At 45.9% G+C, this 22,031-nt stretch overlaps 1 protein-coding gene across 1 annotated transcript in view; it reads left to right on the top strand.

Annotated features, from left to right (window-relative positions):
• LOC137537873 (mucin-2-like) overlaps positions 1–22,031 on the top strand; it is a 198,946-nt gene that overhangs the window by 122,598 nt on the left and 54,317 nt on the right. Inside the window, exons 32-37 of the mRNA XM_068259820.1 lie at positions 5,703–5,886; positions 5,984–6,179; positions 18,134–18,312; positions 18,681–18,750; positions 18,845–18,945; positions 19,174–19,205. Coding sequence (XP_068115921.1) covers positions 5,703–5,886; positions 5,984–6,179; positions 18,134–18,312; positions 18,681–18,750; positions 18,845–18,945; positions 19,174–19,205 — 762 coding nt within the window. The remainder of the gene's footprint in view (positions 1–5,702; positions 5,887–5,983; positions 6,180–18,133; positions 18,313–18,680; positions 18,751–18,844; positions 18,946–19,173; positions 19,206–22,031) is intronic.

Genomic DNA, 22,031 nt, shown 5'->3' with positions numbered 1-22,031 from the left:
GACCAAGTGCAGCAGCGCTTGGCAGTGGCGGGCCTTCACGCTGCTGCTGAGGCGGGGGGTTTGGCCAGGTGTGCCGGAGGATGGCAGAGGATCGGAGGAACCTGCTGCAGTTCCCCTGACCCTGCGGGGTGGCACCACCCACTGTGTTGCTGCTGCTGCTGTGCCCGCTGCTGCTCTCCCATCCTCACCCTCTTCCACCAAGCTGACCCAGTGGACAGTGAAGGACAGGTAGCGGCCTGTCCCGAAGCGGCTGCTCCAGGAGTCCATGGTGACGTGGACCCTTTCACCAACCGCGTGCTCCAGCCCTCGCTCCACATTGGCCATCACAAAGCGGTGCAGTGCAGGAATGGCCTTGCGGGAGAAAAAGTGTCTGCTGGGGAGCTGCCAGTCTGGGGCTGCGCAAGCAAGCAGCGCACGAATGTCGCTCCCCTCCTGCACGAGCGTGTACGGCAGGAGTTGGGAGCACATGGCCCGTGCCAGCAAGCCGTTCAGCTGCCGCACGCGACGGCTGCTGGGAGGCAGAGCCCTAACCACCCCCTGGAAGGACTCGCTCAAAAGGCTCTGGCGTGGCCTTTTGCTGGCACGGGAATCAGCAGACACAGTGGAGGAGGCCACTGAGGACTGGCTGCCAGAACAGGCCTCAGTGTCGGCGGCAGGAGTTGCAGAGGGGGGAGGAGCAGTGCATTTCCGCACTCCTGCTGGTGCTGCTGGAGGAGCAGGAGGGCGGGTGGCTGCTGTTGCTGCTGCTGCTGAAGGCTGTGCAGTGATGGGTGTGGTGCCACTGCCAGCACCAGATGCCTTCAGCCTCTGGAACTCCTCATGCTGGTGGAAATGTTTCGCAGCAAGGTGGTTGATGAGCGAGCTGGTGCTGAACTTTAAGGGGTCTGCACCTCTGCTCAACTTCAGCTGACAGTGGTTGCAAGTGGCGTACTTGCTGTACACAGTGGGCATGGTGAAATATCGCCAGATTGGTGACAGAAACATCCCCCTACGGCATGGAAGCGCTGCTGCCTGTCTCCCTGTGGTGGTTGGGGGGGGGGCTTGGGTGCGGCTGGTGGTGGTACTGGCAGATGCTGCTGCTGCTGCTGCTGAGCCTGAGACACCAGCAGGCTGTGGGACCTGCCTACTGCTGCCAATGCTTGCAATGATGCGCCTCCTTGCAAGGCCCACAAGAGCATCCTCCTCCTCCTCCTCAGAGCTGCTGAGGACGACATCCCCTGGAGGTGGTGGCACCCAGTCTCTGTCTGTCACCGGGTCATCATCATCCTCCCCCTCCTGAAACATGTCCTGCTGGGATGATGACCCCCCAAACTCCTCTCCTGATGCATGGATGGGCTGCTTGACTGTCGCCACAGTCTTGCTGTCCAATCCCTCATCCCCCAAAGTGCCCATCAGCATCTCCTCCTCAAAATCGCCAACAACAGCAGACAATACCCTGATGGTGCCTGGGGTAAAAATACTGCTGAGTGACAGGTCGCCAACTTGTGACGGTGAACTGGCCTCCTCCCCAGACCCTGCTGGGCGGCTGCTGCGAACAGGGGTGGTGGTGAGGGTGGAGGCCTCGGATGCAGAGCTGATGGCGGGCTGCTCATCCTCCGTCATGAGTTGCACCACAGTGTCTGCATGCTTTTCCTCAATGGGACGTTTCCGACCCGGCTGGAGGAAAATCGGAGCAGGTGCTACACGCTGCTGCTGCTGTGTCTCTGCAGCGTGAGTTGCAGATGCTCCTGCTGGGCGGCGCCCAAGGCGTCCACGGCCAGTGGCTATGGGAGGAATGTTAGCCACTGACGCTGCTGCTGCTGCTGCGGAACTGTGCATGGTGGCGCGGCCGCGGCCTGCCACAATGCTGCTCCCTCTCCTCCTGATTCCCTTGCTGCCCTTCCCCTTGCCCAAACCGCGCTGGCTGCCACTTCCAGACATCTTCGATGTTTTGGGCGTATAGACAAAAGTTTTTTAAAAGGGCGGGTGAAAAGTGGGGTACTTTAATGGAGTGGGTTGGTGGGTGAGGTGACTGAGTGAGTGTCCCTAGTACAGTAAGTAAGTAGTAACAGTCAGGAAGTACAACTAGCAGTTACAATAATCAGTAGTAATCACAAGTAAATTTAGTGTGTGTACACTACAGACAGTGAGTGCACGCACGCGCAAACACGCGCAGGAGCTAGCCTATGAACAGTGACTGAGTGAGTGTCCCTAGTACAGTAAGTAAGTAAGTAGTAACAGTCAGTAAGTACAACTAACTAATTACAATAAGCAATCAGTTATCAGAAGGAAATAGAGTGTGTGTAGTGTGTGTACACAGACAGTGAGTGCACACACGCAGGAGCTAGTAGCCTATGAACAGTGACTGAGTGTCCTAGACTCCTAGTACAGTAAGAGTAAGTAGTAACAGTAAGTACAACTAACTAATTACAATAATCAATCAGTTATCAGAAGGAAATAGAGTGTGTGACTGTGTGTAGTGTGTGTACACAGACAGTGAGTGCACACACGCAGGAGCTAGTAGCCTATGAACAGTGACTGAGTGTCCTAGACTCCTAGTACAGTAAGAGTAAGTACAAACAACTAACTAATTACAATAATCAATCAGTTATCAGAAGGAAATAGAGTGTGTGTAGTGTGTGTACACAGACAGTGAGTGCACACACGCAGGAGCTAGTAGCCTATGAACAGTGACTGAGTGTCCTAGACTCCTAGTACAGTAAGAGTAAGTAGTAACAGTAAGTACAACTAACTAATTACAATAAGCAATCAGTTATCAGAAGGAAATAGGGTGTGTGTAGTGTGTGTACACAGACAGTGAGTGCACACACGCAGGAGCTAGTAGCCTATGAACAGTGACTGAGTGTCCTAGACTCCTAGTACAGTAAGAGTAAGTAGTAACAGTAAGTACAACTAACTAATTACAATAATCAATCAGTTATCAGAAGGAAATAGAGTGTGTGACTGTGTGTAGTGTGTGTACACAGACAGTGAGTGCACACACGCAGGAGCTAGTAGCCTATGAACAGTGACTGAGTGTCCTAGACTCCTAGTACAGTAAGAGTAAGTAGTAACAGTAAGTACAACTAACTAATTACAATAAGCAATCAGTTATCAGAAGGAAATAGAGTGTGTGTAGTGTGTGTACACAGACAGTGAGTGCACACACGCAGGAGCTAGTAGCCTATGAACAGTGACTGAGTGTCCTAGACTCCTAGTACAGTAAGAGTAAGTAGTAACAGTAAGTACAACTAACTAATTACAATAAGCAATCAGTTATCAGAAGGAAATAGAGTGTGTGTAGTGTGTGTACACAGACAGTGAGTGCACACACGCAGGAGCTAGTAGCCTATGAACAGTGACTGAGTGTCCTAGACTCCTAGTACAGTAAGAGTAAGTAGTAACAGTAAGTACAAACAACTAACTAATTACAATAATCAATCAGTTATCAGAAGGAAATAGAGTGTGTGTAGTGTGTACACAGACAGTGAGTGCACACACGCAGGAGCTAGTAGCCTATGAACAGTGACTGAGTGTCCTAGACTCCTAGTACAGTAAACAGCAGCAAAAAAGTCCTCGCGCTAGCCCACTGAGTGTAGCTCCTTCCAACAACTTGTTAAATCACAGAAATGAATGTCGTTTGGGAATATGCAGCAATCTAGATGTAAAAGGAGCGCTCCATAGTGCATTACTGTGTAAAAGTTTTTTATTCGCAAGATAAAAATATATACTCACAAGATGCAAGTCAGTATGCGCTTATCAACAGATCACCACCGTTCAAACTCCCCTTGGCGGATCGTCCTTCCGCCTCTGTGGCCAGCAGTGCGTACTCCGATCGGACGGTGCTCGTCTCGCAAGGGGGTGGGCGGGGTTTGGTCCTGGCGTGCCTACAGCGTCATTACGCGTTTCGGCGCTTCAGCGCCTTCGTCAGATGACGCTCTAGGCATTGGCACGCCTCTTATACACACAGCCATCGCCTAGGTAACGGCGGCGGCGGTGTGAGAAAATGGATGCGTATATGCATTACAAAAGTCATAATGGTAAGATCTACGGCGGGGGAGGGAGAAGAAAGGCTTTGCAGGATAACTATAAATAAAAAAGCTGGCCACAATGCTTCGGACTTCCCTTGCGAGACGAGCACCGTCCGATCGGAGTACGCACTGCTGGCCACAGAGGCGGAAGGACGATCCGCCAAGGGGAGTTTGAACGGTGGTGATCTGTTGATAAGCGCATACTGACTTGCATCTTGTGAGTATATATTTTTATCTTGCGAATAAAAAACTTTTACACAGTAATGCACTATGGAGCGCTCCTTTTACATCTAGATTCCTAGTACAGTAAGTAGTAACAGTAAGTACAACTAACTAATTACAATAATCAATCAGTTATCAGAAGGAAATAGAGTGTGTGTAGTGTGTACACAGAAAGTGAGTGCACACACGCAGGAGCAGCTAGTAGCCTATGAACAGTGACAGTGAGTGTCCTAGTACAGTTACAGTATATAACTACAATACTAATACAATCAGTAGTAAAGGACAGCAGAAATACTGGTATAGAATAGAGAGAAATAAACAGAGGACAGGAGGACAGCTGCCCACACAGGCAAGGCCCTGAGGCCTAAAGCTGTAAGCCTGCAGCAGCTGGCCTGTCTCTATGTAACACAAAAGCTACTAACTAAAATACAATGTCTAACTAACTAACAACAATATAGGTGTGTATAGGAGGAGTATGTGAGCAAAAACGCTAGGTAAATGACCACAATAGAGCTCTTGCTAAGCCAAAGCACAAAGGAGCAACTCTCTCTCTGTACAAGTCTCAGGCAAGCACGGAGAAACCTAACATGGCGGCCGCTATTTATAGGGTAGGGGCTGGCCAGGGTCCCCCTCTGTGATTGGCTGCCGTCAGAGGGCCTGGGAGCCCTCTGATTGGCTCTAAGGACATCAATCTGGGCTATGACGCTATTCGAGCTCGGTACCGAGCTCGAATAGCGCCGTTTGCTCGAATAGCTCGAATAGTGAATGGGCTATTCGAGTGTACTCGAATAGCCCATTCGAATAGCTACAGCTATTTGGAGCTCGAATACCGAGCTCGAATAGCTGGAAAAGAGCTCGAATATTCGAGCTACTCGAATATTCGAGCTCTGCTGAGCACCACTACTTCTCACGTGTACACCACTTTGTATTGGTCTTTCACGTGGAATTCCAATGAAATTGATTCATATTTGTGGCAGTAATGTGACAAAATGTGGAAAACTTCAAGGGGGCGAATACTTTTGCAAGCCACTGTATGTTGGCTTGAGAAAATTGATATCCTTTTTTGCAGTAATTTTATTTTTTGTAAAAATAATGTTAAATTTGACTTTTGAGTGAAAATGCCATCAAAAATCATGTTGTAATTTTCCTAATTTTTTGCAAATGTATGCGCTAAAATAAAAAAAATCTGTTTTTGGGCAAAAATATTTGATTTTTCCCACTTTTGTGAAATACAATGTATTTCCGGAGAAAAAAAATGGTGAATTCGAAAATGCCATTTTCTATGTAAAAATGACTTGGCGAAAATGTGCAAGCAACTCTTGGGAAGGTTTTATTTCTTTGTAACATTATGTTAGTGCTTGTTACTGTTTATTAATTCACTTTTCTGTTGAAATAGTAACTAACCCCTTTGTTTTATATTTTCTGTGGTGAAGCTATAGAGATGAATATTTACTTTCCTTTGTAATTTAGATTAAGCTCAACAATGCCTGGATCACTCCTGGTTTTACCCAGAATGGCATTAGAATCACCAGTACCGGCATAAACATGATTGTTGACATTCCAGAAATAGAAGCTTTTATTTCATTTAGTGGAATGATGTTTGCAATTAAGCTGCCATTTAGTAAATTTGCAAACAACACAGAAGGACAGTGTGGTAAGTAGCTGACGTGCCTTTGGTGGTCTTTTGTGCTTTTTTTTTAATGTTTTGTCATTTGGGAAGTAAAATGCCTCTTGTGTGTTTTCCAACTAAGGTACTTGTTCCAATGACAGAACAGACGACTGCCGAATGCCAGGTGGAAGAATTGTGAAAGAATGCTCATCTATGGCTTCTAAATGGAAAGTCAAAAGTCCAGGCTGCAGTATGGAAACAACAACTACAACTCCACGAGCAGGTCCACCAACAGGTCCACCATCAAATCAATCTGTGTGTGGTGTCATCTTGAGCAAGTAAGTAACTCTTCTTCATTTTAAGACTTCTTAATCTCACATTTAAAGAGACACTGAAGCGAAAAAAAAATATGATATAGTGAATTGGTTGTGTACTATGAATAATTACTAGAAGATTAGCAGCAAAGAAAATATTCTCATACTTTTATTTTCAGGTATACAGTGTTTTTTCTAACATTGCATCATTCTATAATATGTGCAGATTACACAACACTCAGCATTCAAAATGAGTCTTTCAGAGCAGTCTGTGAAGTAATGACCTCTCCTCTAGCAGAGAAAAAGTAAACAGTTCACTTACAGTTGAGATAATAAAAGTCAGATAACAGCCCTCTCCATGACCAACTTAGTCGGAGAGCTTAATGGCTTGTTTGCATAGAGATAACAACTGGAGTTTCTCAACTCTTCCTGTACTGGAAACAATTAGACTGATGTATCTGATCTTAATGTTTTATTTCTTCTTAGCTGTACTACACATACAAATCATAATATCATATTTTTTTTCCCGCTTCAGTGTCTCTTTGAAGTCCAAGTCCAAACAAAAACAGAATTGAGCACAATAAAAGTATATTTGCTGTTGTCATAAATATTATTGTTATAACTTATGTTATATGCTTTTTGTGTTTAAAATAATAATGTTATCTATGTTCCCCTAAAGTCTAGTATTACTTGAGCCAGACCTCTAACTACTTGTACCAGTAATTCATGGTTGCTAAATTTATTGCAGTAGGTACCTTAATATACTCAAATACAAGTCGACCTTGTGCATAAGTTGACCCCAAAATTTGACCCTCTGAAGTTGGAAATTGTTATTGACTCAAGTATAAGTCTACCCAGCAAAGTTAATGGCTGCACTTGGGGATTAGGAAGAATTAACACCTGCACTTGGGGCCCAGGAGGAGTTAATGACTGCACTGAATACAGTATTGCAGCCCATAGCCCCTCCTGTCTATTAAGTTCAGCCAATAACCCTCCAGGCCCCCAAGTGCAGCAATAATTCACTCCCCTTCTTGCAGCCCAGTATCCCCCCCCCCCCCCCCTTTCCATGTTAATTGTTGGCCAAGACTTTCAGACCTGTGCTTTCTTGGCATTCCCTTTATCAAGAAAGTGTCAATTGTTGCAAATGGGAATGCCCCTAATAGTACACACATTGCTCAGTGTTGCCCATGGCTCATGAATAAGTCGACCCCTATACTTTGCTTTAGTGAGTCAGACAAAAATTTCTAGACTTATACTCGACTATATACAGTACTGTTTTATAAATGGTGATGTATGGTGGAATTTCAGGATTTTGTGTGTAGTTTCCACAACAAAACATGAAGTATGTGAATCTTCCCTATAGTAGCACAGAGAGTTATGAAAAACATTTTTAATATTGTTTGGAAGAATATGACTTAAGGTGGCCATACATCAGGTGACTTGGTAACCGATCGACCATCCAATTTGATTAACCTCCTTGCCGGTTATCCCGAGCTCAGCTCGGGGTAACCTGCGCAGGAGGATTTCTCAGGCCCCGCTGGGCCGATTTGCATAATTTTTTTTCCTACACGCAGCTAGCACTTTGCTAGCTGTGTGTAGTACGCGATCACCGCTGCTACCTGCCAATTCGCCGCTACCCGCCGCGCCGAGCTGCCCCCCCCCCTCCGCCCCAGACCCCTGCGTAGCCTAGCCAATCAGTGCCAGGCAGCGCTGAGGGGCGGATCGGGATTCCCTGTGACGTCCCGAAGTCCATGACGTCGGTGACGTCATCCCGCCCCGTCGCCATGGTGACCGGGGAAGCCCTGCAGGAAATCCCGTTCTGAACGGGATTTCCTGCTTACTCTGATCGCCGAAGGCGATCGGAGTGGGTGGGGGGATGCCGCCATTCAGCGGCTATCATGTTGCAAGCCCTGGGCTCGCTACATGATTTTAAAAAAAATTAAATAAAAAAAAAGTTCTGCGCTGTCTCCTTGCTGGCGTTAATTAGACCGGCAAGGAGGTTAATATAATCATAATCAGATGAAAATTGGTTTTGCCAAGTTCATGCTTAACCAACAATACAACCAATTTCAGCCTGCATTAGTCGATCGGACAAGCTGCAAGATGTAGGGCCGACTTGCTTGATCAGGTGCACAGCAGTAATGGTTAGTCGATCGGACATGCTGCAAGATATAGGGCCGACTTGCTTGATCAGGTGCACAGCAGTAATGGTTAGTCGATCGGACATGCTGCAAGATGTAGGGCTGACTTGGTTGGTCGTGTGCACGGCAGTAATGGCGATATTAGGACAAGCAACGAAATCCCCGGCGATGCCCCCCCTGTGCCCAGTGCAAGCTATACATTACCTGTCCACAGCCTCTGCTTGTCACCCACTGGCCCTGGGCACACTCCTTGCTCCATATACGTGCCCCACATGGTTGCTGAGTAACGGGGGCCTTTGCGTGACATCACATATGCACAAATCTTAGAGAGAGATTTGTCTCTTGGTCGAATCTGCCCATCATCGCTAGATTTATTGCTACCTTTAAAGGACTACTGTAATGAGAGGAATATGGAGGCTACCATATTTATTTCCTTTTAAACAATACCAGTTGCCTGGCTATCCTACTGATCCCCTGCCTCTAATACTTTAAGCTATAGATCCTGAACAAGCATATCAGGTGTTTCTGACATTGTTGTCAGATCTGAGAAGATTATCTGCATGCTTGTTTCTGGTGTGACTCAGACACTACAGCAGCCAAATAGACCAGCAGGGCTGCCAGGAAACTAGTATTGTTAAAGAGGAAATAAATAAGGCAGCCTCCATATACCGCATTTTTTGCACCAAGATACTCCTGACCATAAGACGCACTAGTGCATTCATTGGAGCACCAGCAGTGTGATCTGTGTGAAAAAAGGGGGCCCCTGGTGGTGGTAGAGAGATCCCGAACTGCAGGGTGGGGTGGCCTCCCATACTTTGATCTACTTCTGACACTTGTCCCACTCTCCTGCTAAGTCTCCATGACCCCAGAAACTAAGTGGCTCCCCCACTAAGCCTCCCATGACCCGGACACCTATGCTGCTCCCCACTAAGTTTTATGTGACCCGGACACCTAAACTGCTCCCAGCGTGACCACCAACTCCTTGCATTTCGGGTGGCGTCCTCTCTCAACCTGACCACATGATAGGTCACAAGATGGGTCACATGATGGGTCACACAGAGAGAGGATGCCAGCGGGTAGGCGTGTGCCCGGGATTGCCAGCACTTGAGAGAATGCAAGCAGGAGCAGACTGAAGACCAAGGAACAGCCGGATCAGATAAGAGTTTCCTCCGAGAGCTGCCGGGGGTGACGGTAAACTTAGTGGGGGTGGGCGCTCAGTTGTTGCGGGTGCCGGGAGACTTGGCGGAGAACAATTTAGGTGTCGGGGTCACATAAAACTTAGCGGGGAGCAGCTTAGGTGTTCGGGTCACATAAAACTTAGCGGGGAGCTGCTTAGGTGTCGCCGTCACATAAAACTTAACGGGGGAACCACTTAGCTGCCGAGGGCATGGAGGCTTAACGTGAGAGCGGGACAAGTGCAAGTAGATCAAAGTATGGGAGGCCACCCCACCTCCCCCTGTTTGGTATCTCTCTGCTGCCACCTTTTTTCACACAGTTTACACTGCCGGGGCTGCAGAAGGCTTAGCGGCAACACTGCAAACATTCTCAGTGTGGAGGGGAGGGGGGGGGGGGGGGAGGGGGGGCGACACCAAAACGTACAATTCGGACCATAAGACGCACTGAGTTTTCCCCCCTACATTTGGGGGAGAAAAAGTGCGTCTTATGGTCTGAAAATACGGTACCTCTCATTAGAGACATAAATAAATAAGATCTTGTGATAACTAGTGTTGGGCGAACATCTAGATGTTCGGGTTCGGGCCGAACAGGCCGAACATGGCCGCGATGTTCGGGTGTTCGACCCGAACTCCGAACATAATGGAAGTCAATGGGGACCCGAACTTTTGTGCTTTGTAAAGCCTCCTTATATGCTACATACCCCAAATTTACAGGGTATGTGCACCTTGGGAGTGGGTACAAGAGGAAAAAAAAATTTAGCAAAAAGAGCTTATAGTTTTTGAGAAAATCGATTTTAAAGTTTCAAAGGGAAAACTGTCTTTTAAATGCGGGAAATGTCTGTTTTCTTTGCACAGGTAACATGCTTTTTGTCGGCATGCAGTCATAAATGTAATACATATAAGAGGTTCCAGGAAAAGGGACCGGTAATGCTAACCCAGCAGCAGCACACGTGATGGAACAGGAGGAGGGTGGCGCAGGAGGAGAAGGCCACGCTTTGAGACACAACAACCCAGGCCTTGCATGAGGACAAGAAGCGTGCGGATAGCATGCTTTGTACCACCATGCAGTCATAAATGTAATAAAGATAAGTGGTTCAATAAACAGGGACCACGCGGCAACGCTAACCCAGCAGCAGCACACGTGATGGAACAGGAGGAGGCGCAGGAGGAGAAGGCCACGCTTTGTGAGACACAACAACCCAGGCCTTGCATGAGGACAAAAAGCGTGCGGATAGCATGCTTTGTACCGCCATGTAGTCATAAATGTAATAAAGATAAGAGGTTCAATAAACAGGGACCACGCGGCAACGCTAACCCAGCAGCAGCAGCAGCAGCAGCACACGTGATGGAACAGGAGGAGGCGCAGGAGGAGAAGGCCACGCTTTGTGAGACACAACAACCCAGGCCTTGCATGAGGACAAAAAGCGTGCGGATAGCATGCTTTGTACCGCCATGTAGTCATAAATGTAATAAAGATAAGAGGTTCAATAAACAGGGACCACGCGGCAACGGTAACCCAGCAGCAGCAGCAGCACACGTGATGGAACAGGAGGAGGCGCAGGAGGAGAAGGCCACGCTTTGTGAGACACAACAACCCAGGCCTTGCATGAGGACAAAAAGCGTGCGGATATAGCAGCAATGCTTTTTGCCGCCATGCAGTCATAAATGTAATACAGATGAGAGGTTCAATAAACAGGGACCGGAAACGCTAAACCATCCCAGATGTTCATCGGTCATGTTACTTGGTTGGGGTCCAGGAGTGTTGCGTAGTCGTTTCCAATCCAGGATTGATTCATTTTAATTTGAGTCAGACGGTCTGCATTTTCTGTGGAGAGGCGGATACGCCGATCTGTGATGATGCCTCCGGCAGCACTGAAACAGCGTTCCGACATAACGCTGGCTGCCGGGCAAGCCAGCACCTCTATTGCGTACATTGCCAGTTCGTGCCAGGTGTCTAGCTTCATGCCCGGTTTCAGGTCCAGCGGTGCCAGCCACAAATCCGTCTGTTCCTTTATTCCCCTCCAAATTTCCTCCCCTGTGTGCTGCTTATCCCCAAGGCAGATCAGCTTCAGCAACGCTTGCTGACGCATGCCAACAGCTGTGCTGCACTGCTTCCACGATCCTACTGCTGCTGGTGCTGGGTTAGCATTTCCGGATGAGGTACAGCTTTGAGATGCGTTGGAGGAGAAGGAGTCAGAGAGGTAGGTGCTGCTGTTGTTATCCAGCTGTTTGCGGCGTGGGCAACACCCGCGCCGTAGCAGGTGAGGAATCGCTGCCAGGCTCCACAAGGTTCACCCAGTGCGCGGTAAGGGAGATGTATCGACCCTGGCCGAACGCACTCGTCCAGGTGTCAGTGGTGAGGTGAACCTTGCAGGCAACGGCATTCTTCAAGCTTCGGGTTATTTAGCTGACCACGTGCTCATGCAACTCAGGCACTGCAGAGCGCGCAAAGTGGTAGCGGCTGGGAACCACGTAACGTGGGATGGCCACTGACATCATGCCCTTGAAGCTGTTTGTCTCCACCACTCGATATGGCAGCATTTCGCAGGCCAGAAGCTTGGCTATGCTGGCTGGCTGTTACTGCCACGGCCCGGGGGTCATTTGCTGGCAATTTCCTCTTGTGCTCAAACATCTCAGAAACAGACAACTCAACCGTAGCGCTGCACACCGAAGGGCTGTTGGTTGTTGTGTTTGATGAACACTGGGAGACCTCAAGAGCACTAGTCCGGAAAGTGACAGTGTCAGCATCGTCTGATGTTTGTGAATGTTGTGAACCACGCAATGGCTGGGCTACTGCTGCTGCTGAGGCGGGTCTGGTGGTGAGTCTGGTGAACCCAAGGGAGGCAGTGTTGCTGGTGGTACCCTGTCCTGCCGCGTTTGCCCACAGAGTGGGATGTTTGGATAGAATGTGGCGGCTCATGCTGGTGGTGGAGAGGTTGTTAATACTTTTCCCCCTGCTCAGGCGGGTCTTGCACACCTTGCAAATCGCCATGGTAACATCCTCAGTGCAGTCTTCAAAGAAAGCCCAGACTTTAACTGGCTGAGGACTCGGACCTCGTGCGTGATGTGCTGGTGCTGCTTAACCCACTGCTGGACGCTTGAGAGGTCATCCAAGTAATTATCTGGTCCTGTTCTTTTGGATCTGTGAGGGTTGTTGTCCTGGACAACATGGGCAGTATTGAGTGGGTTTTCTTGGGTGCTCCCCTGTGGCCTGTACGTGAACCGTCAGGGGAAACACCTCTTCCCTTGCCCCTCCCTCTTTCACCGGATTTCTTCCTCATTTCACTTATCCTTAAAGTACACGCTGACTGGCAGCAGTACAGTGGCAGTACAGAAATGCTATACAGTGGTGGGTGAGCGGTGTACCACTATTGTCAGCAGTGACACAGAGCACAATGCTATACAGTGGCGGGTGAGCGGTGTACTACTGTTCCCAGCAGACACAGAGTGGAAGTAAACACAATGCTATATAGTGTGGCTGAGCCGTGTACACAGAGTGGCATTAAACACAATGCTATATAGTCTGCTATATAGTCACCCCGAACAGGGTGATGTTCTGCAGAACCCGAACAGTGGCAAACACTGTTCGCCCAACACTACTGGGAGGGAACGCAGATTTTAGTACCTAAACACACGATACAACATGTTTTCCGGGGTCGGACTCTGAGGCACATACAGATGGTCCCGATCATCATCCTCATCATACAACTCTTCTCCTGAGTCTGACCCACCCACCACCTCTGCCACCCCAACATCCCCAGACACAGACCCCTCATCGTCCTCAACATTAACTTGGGATGCTGGCCTGAGCCAGACCTCCTCCTCCACATCAGGCCCCATCATCTCCTCAATGGCAGCCCTCATTAATCGCTCTGGCGACGGACTGATGGACACAACGTTCTCCTCCGGGGAGGGCTGCTGCTGACCACTGGCTGCTGGGGTGGATGTTATAGCTTGCGTGGGGCGTTGGCTGTTGCTGTTGTTGGGAGTGCTGCTCACAGCGGAGGTCTCTGGGGAACTCATGTTGAGCTCATATAGTGGTTGACGGTGAGTGGAGTATTACTGATCCCAGCAATATACACACTGACTGGCAGAGTACGCAATGCTATATAGTGTGGCTGAGCGGTGTACACAGAGTGGCAGTAAACACAATGCTATATAGTCTGGCTGAGCGAGCGGTGTACTACTGTTCCCAGCAGAATCAGAGTGGCAGTAAACAATGGTATATAGTCTGGCTGAGCGGTGTACATAGAGTGTCAGTAAACAATGGTATATAGTCTGGCTGAGCGAGCGGTGTACTACTGTTCCCAGCAGAATCAGAGTGGCAGTAAACAATGGTATATAGTCTGGCTGAGCGGTGTACACAGAGTGTCAGTAAACAATGGTATATAGTGTGGCTGAGTGGTGTACACAGAGTGTCAGTAAACAATGGTATATAGTCTGGCTGAGCGGTGTACACAGAGTGGCAGTAAACACAATGCTATATACTCTGGCTGAGCGAGCGGTGTACTACTGTTCCCAGCAGACACAGAACAGTAAACAGAATGCTATATAGTGTGGCTGAGCGAGCGGTGTACCACTATTCCCAGCAGACACAGAACAGTGAACAGAATGCTATATAGTGTGGCTGAGCGAGCGGTGTACCACTATTCCCAGCAGACACAGAACAGTAAACAGAATGCTATATAGTGTGGCTGAGCGAGCGGTGTACCACTATTCCAAGCAGACACAGAACAGTGAACAGAATGCTATATAGTGTGGCTGAGCGAGCGGTGTACCACTATTCCCAGCAGACACAGAGTGGCAGTAAACAGAATGCTATATAGTGTGGCTGAGCGAGGTACACAGAGTGGCAGTAAACAGAATGCTATATAGTGTGGCTGAGCGAGCGGTGTACCACTATTCCCAGCAGACACAGAACAGTGAACAGAATGCTATATAGTGTGGCTGAGCGAGCGGTGTACCACTATTCCCAGCAGACACAGAACAGTGAACAGAATGCTATATAGTGTGGATGAGCGAGCGGTGTACCACTATTCCCAGCAGACACAGAACAGTAAACAGAATGCTATATAGTGTGGCTGAGCGAGCGGTGTACCACTATTCCCAGCAGACACAGAACAGTGAACAGAATGCTATATAGTGTGGCTGAGCGAGCGGTGTACCACTATTCCCAGCAGACACAGAACAGTGAACAGAATGCTATATAGTGTGGCTGAGCGAGCGGTGTACTACTGTTCCCAGCAGACACAGAACAGTACACAGAATGCTATATAGTGTGGCTGAACGAGCGGTGTACTACTGTTCCCAGCAGACACAGAACAGTACACAGAATGCTATATAGTGTGGCTGAACGAGCGGTGTACCACTATTCCAAGCAGACACAGAACAGTGAACAGAATGCTATATAGTGTGGCTGAGCGAGCGGTGTACCACTATTCCCAGCAGACACAGAGTGGCAGTAAACAGAATGCTATATAGTGTGGCTGAGCGAGGTACACAGAGTGGCAGTAAACAGAATGCTATATAGTGTGGCTGTGCAAGCGGTGTACTACTATTCCCAGCAGACACAGAGTGGCAGTAAACAGAATGCTATATAGTGTGGCTGAGCGAGGTACACAGAGTGGCAGTAAACAGAATGCTGAGCGAGCGGTGTACTACTATTCCCAGCAGCGACACACAATGACTGGGGGGGACCCTGGCTAGCGTGGCTGGAGCGCGAACTACCCTGCCTGCCTACCCAAAGCTAAACCCACAGACAAATGGCGGAGATATGACGTGGTTCGGGTATTTATTTACCCGAACCACGTGACAGTTCGGCCAATCAGAGCGCGTTCGGGTCCGAACCACGTGACCCGTTCGGCCAATCACAGCGCTAGCCGAACGTTCGGGGAACGTTCGGCCATGCGCTCTTAGTTCGGCCATATGGCCGAACGGTTTGGCCGAGCACCGTCAGGTGTTCGGCCGAACTCGAACATCACCCGAACAGGGTGATGTTCTGCAGAACCCGAACAGTGGCGAACACTGTTCGCCCAACACTAGTGATAACCAGAACAAATAGGCAGAAAAAATGTGTGGGTTTTCTGCACAGTCGCAGTATTTATATTAAAACTATAGGGGATGAAATTGGAGAAATAGTGTATTTTTTTCATTTTTTACTTGTTTTTCCCTTTAACCACTTTGTCCTCCTTGACGTATAAAAACGTCAAGGAGGACAGGCGCGCTCCCGCGGCCGATCGCGCGCGTGCACGCGCACTCCCGGCCACGAAATCGGTAGCCACGGAATCAATGTATCGGGCTGGGGAGCCCGATCATTGATTCCTCTCCCCCGCTGAAAAAGCGACAGCTTCTCTCGGAAGCTTCGCTCTTTCTGAAGCTGTGTCCCTCTAAGCGTACATTGTACGCTTAGAGTGACGTCATGTAAAAAAAAATCGAGATTGCCATCTTGTGGCCAAAAAGTAAAACTACATGTAAATGCCCAAAAACATTACAATACACCAATATTTCCCCAAATAAAACACTTTTAAAACCCACCCTCCCAAAAATGCCCACATAAAATGTTTAATAAAAAAAAACAAAAAAAAACATTACTATAAAAAAAACAAAAACACAAATATTTACCTAAGGGTCTAAACTTTTTAAATATCTATGTAAAGATGAAATATTTCTCTCTATTTTTTTTTATAAGATTGTAAATAGTGATGTATGCAAAACGGAAAAAAAGCTCTTTTATTTCCAAATAAAATATTGTCGCGATACATTGTGATAGGGACATAATTTAAATGGTGAAATAACCGTGACAAATGGGCAATAACAATACATGGGTTTTAATTATGGAGGCATGTATTATTTTAAAACTATAATGGCCGAAAACTGACAAATAATGAATTTTTTCATTTTTTTTCTTATTCTTCCTGTTAAAATGCATTTACAGTAAAGTGGCTCTTAGCAAAATGTACCCCCCAAAGAAAGCCTAATTGGTGGCGGAAAAAACAAGATATAGATCAGTTCATTGTGATAAGTAGTGAAAAAGTTATAGGCTAATGAATGGGAGGTGAACATTGCTCGGATGCATAAGCTGAAAACGACTGAGATGTTAAGTGGTTAAAATGCATACAAAATAAACTAATTACTGACAACAAATATTAACCCAAAAAAGCCCAATTGGTGGTGAAAAAAAAAGATATAGATCATTTAATTGTGATTAGTAGTGATTAAGCTATTGGCAAATGAAAGGGATGAGCATCCTGTGTCTTGTCTGTTAAAGTTGTACTCACAAGTTTACATAGCATGGCAGAATGTACGATTTCTTAAAGTAAAGATGGGCTCAGTAAAAGATTTTATACTCACCCGGGGCTTCCTCCAGCCCCATGAGCACTGATGCATCCCTCTCCGTTGTCCCGAATGCCTCACTTCGGCCACAATTAGCCCCAGTAATCCTACTCAATCGGGCTAGTCGGCTCTTCTGCACATGCGCGTACCCTCCAGATCCGACTGGCATGACTGAGCCAGATAACTGGGCTGCTTGTGGCCAAAGAGTAAATGACTGTGTTTACTCTTTTTAAAATCATAATCACTACATAAACCACCCATTTGACCCTGATCAAAAGTTTGCGTACCCTGATGATTTGGTTAGATAACATGCAAACAACTTGACACTAACTGGTTTTAATGGCTATTAAAGGTAACTATCTTCAATTGCTCTGAGATACTGGTTGGCGATTGCAGCTCTCTAGGTATGGTTCTTGAAAAGACTGTATTGCCTAACCCGTTAATGTTCTTACTTGGTGATAAACCGAGGGGGTGGAAATACCGGGTGCATGTCATATCGGCGTTGCTCAGTTCGGAGCGGGGAGAGCCAAATGACGGCTCTCCCTGCTGCCGCTAAACTTCCAGGCGGCGTTAAATACTATTCCCCCTCCGAGTTGTCGCAACTCGGAGGGAGATGTAACCGCTACGCGGGGTGCGCATCATAGCATTGCTGCTATGACAGTGCCCAGTTTCAGCACTCGGCTCTCAGAGCCGCGCGCCGAAATCAGTTGATTCGGGAAATACCCCCAACAAAGGCTGACACAACATATAGACAGTGCTGTCACGCTCCATATTTCTAGACAATGGCAAATGACTCTTGGCTGAGTTGACCAAAATTATAATTTCTAATATCCTTATTTTAGAAAGGCTGATTGCCATAGCAAACAATACCATGGATATCTTCACGAAGACCTGACAGCCCTGGCTTAGATTTTCAGACAACCAGGGTCTTTGACCACTGTTTCTAACCCTCTAGGCATTGCTGTTGTGCTCTGTAATGACGTCCCAAACCTGACCATGCTCAACATGCAAATTTAATGTGAACATTGTGTATGAAAACATCTCCTCTGAATCCTGTGATCACTGTTTGTTGATTTTGTTATTCTTTTGTTCTATTTGTGATTGTACGTTTACAATGTTTGTAAAATTTCACTACCTGTCCGTAAAACTTTTTTAAACACCTGTGATGTGTTTGCTTGTAATTAGTGGGTGTGTATAAAAGATTAATGCGTTTCTGGGAGGGAGCCCTGCCCTTTAATACAGGAAGACAGGAACTATCTCTGCCTGTTCCCCAGCGTTTACACAGTGTATGCATTGCAAATGTATTCTCTCTTGATTTCTTTTCATGAAGTGTCTTTGCTGAGTGCCACAAGGTCATACCTCCCAAGTATTACTATGAAGGTTGTCTGTTTGATGCATCCCGCATTGGTAATGATTCGATGCAGTGCTCAAGCTTAAAGATCTATGCCTCCTTCTGCAATGCCAATGGAATCAGTGTTGACTGGCGAAGGGAAACTAAAGGCCATTGCGGTAAGGTTATTTATAGTTTAATAAGTAGTTTTCATTTCCTCCACTGACTTTAAGATATTATGACTTTGGAAACCTTGAAATTTCATTTTGTAGAAAACATTTTCATGCTCTGAAAAGTCAGATGTAATGATGGGTATCCATAAAGTACCAAAGGTGGTGGTGGTGAGGGGAAGGTTTAAGGCCATGTTTAGCAACACTTAATAAGTAATTTTCATACACCCAGCTGATTTTAATATGTCATGATTTTGGGAAACTTTTTGTTTCACTGAATCTCTTTTTAATGTTCTCAAAATCTTATGCAAAAAACAAAACCGGGCATAGTAAGAAATTTTTATAGTACTATTGTTTTCTCTTTTTACATAATGTAGAATTTACTTGTCCTCCGGGAAAGGTGTATGATCCTTCTGGACCAGTGCATGTTGAAACTTGCGACAACAAGTAAGAAATCTTTATTTTCTTTCTTTGTAAAATAATATTATACATTATTGTCTTTCATTCCTATTGATCTTTTTTTTGTATTTGTTGCTTGCAGAAACACAGATATTGCCAGTAGTGGTAACATTGAAGGCTGCTTCTGCCCAGCAGGAACTACTCTATTCAATCATTTCTCTGACACCTGTGTCCAGAGCTGTGGTAAGTGAATAAAAACAGCAGCATCGCTGACAACTGTTTTCTTTTCGCAAGTAAAAAATGGTGAAGGATGTTAACCTTAAAAGTAAAATTAGTTCCTACGGTCACCCATTCTTCTATTTAGCCACTCATGTGTTGTTGTTTTCTTTTTTTGTTTGTTTCGTTGTTTTTTTTTTTTGCTCAGAAATATAATTTTGAAACTGAAACATAATCTTCACTCTTTTTCCACAGGTTGTGTTGGACCTGATGGAATGCCCAAAAAGGTGAGTTAGCTTTAGTTATTTATAGATCTTGTGATGATGCATTACACTGCCTTAGAGCAAGATATGTTGGTGTTTGAAGAACTGTGATCAGTGCAGCTTGAAGAAAATCAGTAATGACTGTTGCTAGAGTTGAAACAATGAGTAATTTTCAGAGCACAATGAAAAGTTTTACTAACCTGCTTTCCACAATACACAGCTACATACCTCCCAACTTTTTTGAGATGAGAAAGAGGGACACTTAAGCCACGCCTCTGATCACACCCCGTCACACCCCTAGTCACGCATGCCATAAACATTTCATAAGAAAAATATGTTATATTTAATTCAAACCATACTGGTCCTTTCTATCATGGTTAATTCTCCTTCATATTAACATTTTAAAATTAGTAATATATCAATTAAAGGATGGGAATAAAGTTTAGAGTCAATCAAACACATTTTTTTTAGTAGAGAAATATGTATATTTATATAGAAAGAAGGACAAAATCTTGAGAGAGGGACACATGAGGAGGAAAGAGGGACAGAGGGACAGGGCTCCCAAAGAGGGACTGTCCCTCCAAAAGAGGGACAGTTGGGAGCTATGCAGCTAGTGTAAATAAAGGTAACAGTTAGGGCAATAACATGCACTCCAGTGATTTGGGGAATGCCAGCTTTGCAGAGAAACTGCTCAGGTCCTCATATAAATTTGAAAACGTAATTCTGTAAATCCATCCATTTGATAACTGAAGACTGGCAGATAAGTCTTTTCATGAAAAAATTATAGAGGACTATAGATTTTAGCAACATTCAAAGTGACACTGAAGCAAAAAAAAAAATGATATAATTAAGTGTATGTGCATTACGGATAATTAGTGAAACATTAGTAGCAAAGAAAAGAGTCTCATATTTTTATTTTCAGGTATATACTGTAGCATGACCTAGGGATTTCAACGTTAACAACTGCGGGAAAAATGCAGAAATCCGCATACAGGAAAACTTATGCGGAATGCAACATGCTAGTGGAAATAGGCCCTTAGAGATCTCTTGTCCATCTTGTCTTATGACAATCATTTGAACAGAAACGATCGTTCGGGCCCACTAATGGAAGGATAGCTGTTATCCAATTGGATCAGAGTAATGGAATCGATCCAAAAAACTAATTGATGCGATCAATCGTATCGTTAATGGACACCCTTTACACAGAGGTTGAGTACCATCCATGATTGGAGGTTCAGGGAGAATCCCCGAGCTGCAGTTGTAAATCTCAGTAAATATTTTCTGCCCACAGAAGAGCCCTGCCATTCCAAACGGTAGAATGGCTGCAGAAGTGCTGCTGTTTTTTTTACAAATGGTTCTTTCAGAAAAAAAGAAAGCTAATGACGCAAACTCCGTTTCTACAGCGTTGAGTTTTTCCAAAGAAAAACTGACTAAGGGAATACAGGCAAATATTTTTCAGAGCAAAATGCCTTCTTTGATTGTGACAAATGGGGTAACTGTATACAGTAATAATAAAAAATAACATTGTTATATGTCCGATAATGCTATATTGCTATCACATAAATGTTCATTCTTGTTTGGTTTTTTTTTGCTGGTTGAAGAGACTCTGACCTCTCATTTTTTTCAGTTTTTTTAATTTAATCGTGTTAAGCAAGCATTATATCCTAAGTGGAATCGCCACAATCCGGCCGCAAAACTAGTGTTTTTTAATAGAAAAAAACTCCTGCAAAGTTCCACAACTTTACAGGTCGCAGATTGTTCTGCCCTGGAGAGGCAGAACTTTGCGCTGTAGCTCTGCCTCTCCGCAATCAATCTCCACCGATCTCCGCCTCCTCCCCGCCCCTCCAAATGAAAGAAGATGGAGAGGGGCGGGAGGAGGCAGCAATCGGCAGAGATTGACAGAGGAGGAGGCAGAGCTACAGCTCAAAGCTCTGCCTCTTCAAGGAAGTAATGCCCTGCGAGCTCAGGAACTTTGCTGGGCTTTTACTCTATTAAAAAACACTCGTTTTTGCGGTGGGGTTGCGACAATTCTACTTAGGATATAATGTCTAACAAGATTAAATAAAAAAATGGGAAAAATTTGACTCCAGAGTCTCTTTAAATCTTGCGAAAGCCACAATTTGAAAACTGAAAAATCTTTATTTTTACAGGGAAATGTGAAATATTGTTTATTTTAGTGTGAGCAAGAGGTTTTTAATCAGGATAATACCATTTATTGGCTAACTTAAAAGAATAAGAGTAAGCTTTTGGCAGTGCAACCTGTAATGATATAGCAACCATTTTTGTATCTTGTGGAATCCATGTTGTGCATATTCTGTCTGCTGTGTACGATCGCATATTTGTATGTCTGTTAGAGACAGCATGGCTGCTGGCTTTGAAATAATTGTCCCCTGGAAATGGTAAATTTGCATCTTTCTGTGAAGGGCTGTAAATCTCATTTGAATAGACCATCTAAGTTCAATAGCGCACCCACACCTAGACATTGTGGGAAGTAGGAATTATTTTGCCAGCCTTCAGCAAGCAAACAGTTAATTAGATAATTACCCAACCATTTGTCATGAATAATCAGATGTGCTTGGAGGATGTTTGCATTGCTTTTAAGTCTTGAGTACCAGGACAGCTAGCCATTGTTGCAATACACACTGTGGACTGTCTGAGTCTGGTCTGAGTCTTGTTGGTAGGGTTGAAAGCAATAAAAATGGCCCTGAGTGGGCCCCCCCACAGGTGCAGTGGCTGCAGCCCCTATTGTTACGCCCCTGCCCGCGACTAGATCCCAGTGTACAATTTTGGCCCACTTTGTATTTGAGTTTGACACCCCTGATCTAAATGGTGTCTAGAGAGGATGTTAGC

This window comes from Hyperolius riggenbachi, chromosome 11 (genome assembly GCF_040937935.1).
Source record: "Hyperolius riggenbachi isolate aHypRig1 chromosome 11, aHypRig1.pri, whole genome shotgun sequence".
Lineage (NCBI taxonomy): Eukaryota > Metazoa > Chordata > Amphibia > Anura > Hyperoliidae > Hyperolius > Hyperolius riggenbachi.
This window is presented reverse-complemented; position numbering and strand designations above follow the sequence as displayed.